This window comes from Euprymna scolopes, chromosome 7 (assembly GCF_053919585.1).
Source record: "Euprymna scolopes isolate OS-2025 chromosome 7, ASM5391958v1, whole genome shotgun sequence".
Classification (NCBI taxonomy): Eukaryota; Metazoa; Mollusca; class Cephalopoda; order Sepiida; family Sepiolidae; genus Euprymna; species Euprymna scolopes.
This window is the reverse complement of record NC_136488.1, coordinates 18,649,039-18,649,766: the sequence shown is the minus strand read 5'-3', so window position 1 is coordinate 18,649,766 and position 728 is coordinate 18,649,039. Positions and strand designations below refer to the sequence as shown.

At 36.7% G+C, this 728-nt stretch overlaps 1 protein-coding gene across 1 annotated transcript; it reads left to right on the top strand.

Moving 5' to 3' along the window:
* LOC145280189 (G-protein coupled receptor 54-like) lies at positions 1-453 on the top strand. Its single transcript, XM_080131952.1, has one exon. It carries the CDS (start codon positions 1-3, stop codon positions 451-453), a length of 453 nt encoding a protein of 150 aa, XP_079988078.1.
* The last annotated feature ends 275 nt before the right edge of the window (positions 454-728 follow it).

Genomic DNA, 728 nt, shown 5'->3' with positions numbered 1-728 from the left:
ATGGGCGACTTTTTCCATTACAACCACACGAATGACCCGATCGTCGTCAATCTTGTCGACTATCCAAACGTGGATACTTACAACGATATAGAAGGTATTTACTATGAGGGCAATATCGACAATTTGCGAAAGCCTTGGCTGCAAGAGCCACACTTTATACCAACCGTCGTCGTGTACAGCCTGTCATTTCTCGTTGGTTTCATCGGCAATGGCATGGTGGTGTTTGCTATGTTGGGTGATCGTAAAACCAGAAATGTAACTACTTCGTTCTTGGTTAGTCTCGCATTGGCCGATTTACTGTTCTTACTGGTATGTGTACCTTATGAAGTGAGCAAAAGCTCAATTGGCCATTGGTCAATAGGAACGTTTCTATGTAAATTCACTGGATTTGTGGAAATGTTGACGGCAGTTGCGTCCATCTTCAACCTTACAGCAGTCAGCGTGGAAAGGTAAGATTTTTTTCTTGTTTAAATGTTATTAAATTTAAAAGGCTTGGTCACAGATTATAATGGAAAATTGTTCAACGTATTATATAATAAAACCTTCATTGTTCTGACTTAATATGTATTTAGTCTTGATTTGTTATATTTAATGTTTTGCGTCTGTTAACAATAAACATATAAAACACTACGAACTTAATCAAATTGTCGTCGGTTGCCGGATTATAAGTAAGTAAGTCGTTTTAGATTTTTTGTAATAAATAGTTTAGTTAAGACGGTTTTTTTCTA

Excerpts from the sequence above, each read along its gene's own strand:
- LOC145280189 (XM_080131952.1), top strand. The coding sequence starts at position 1 with ATGGGCGACTTTTTCCATTACAACCACACGAATGACCCGATCGTCGTC.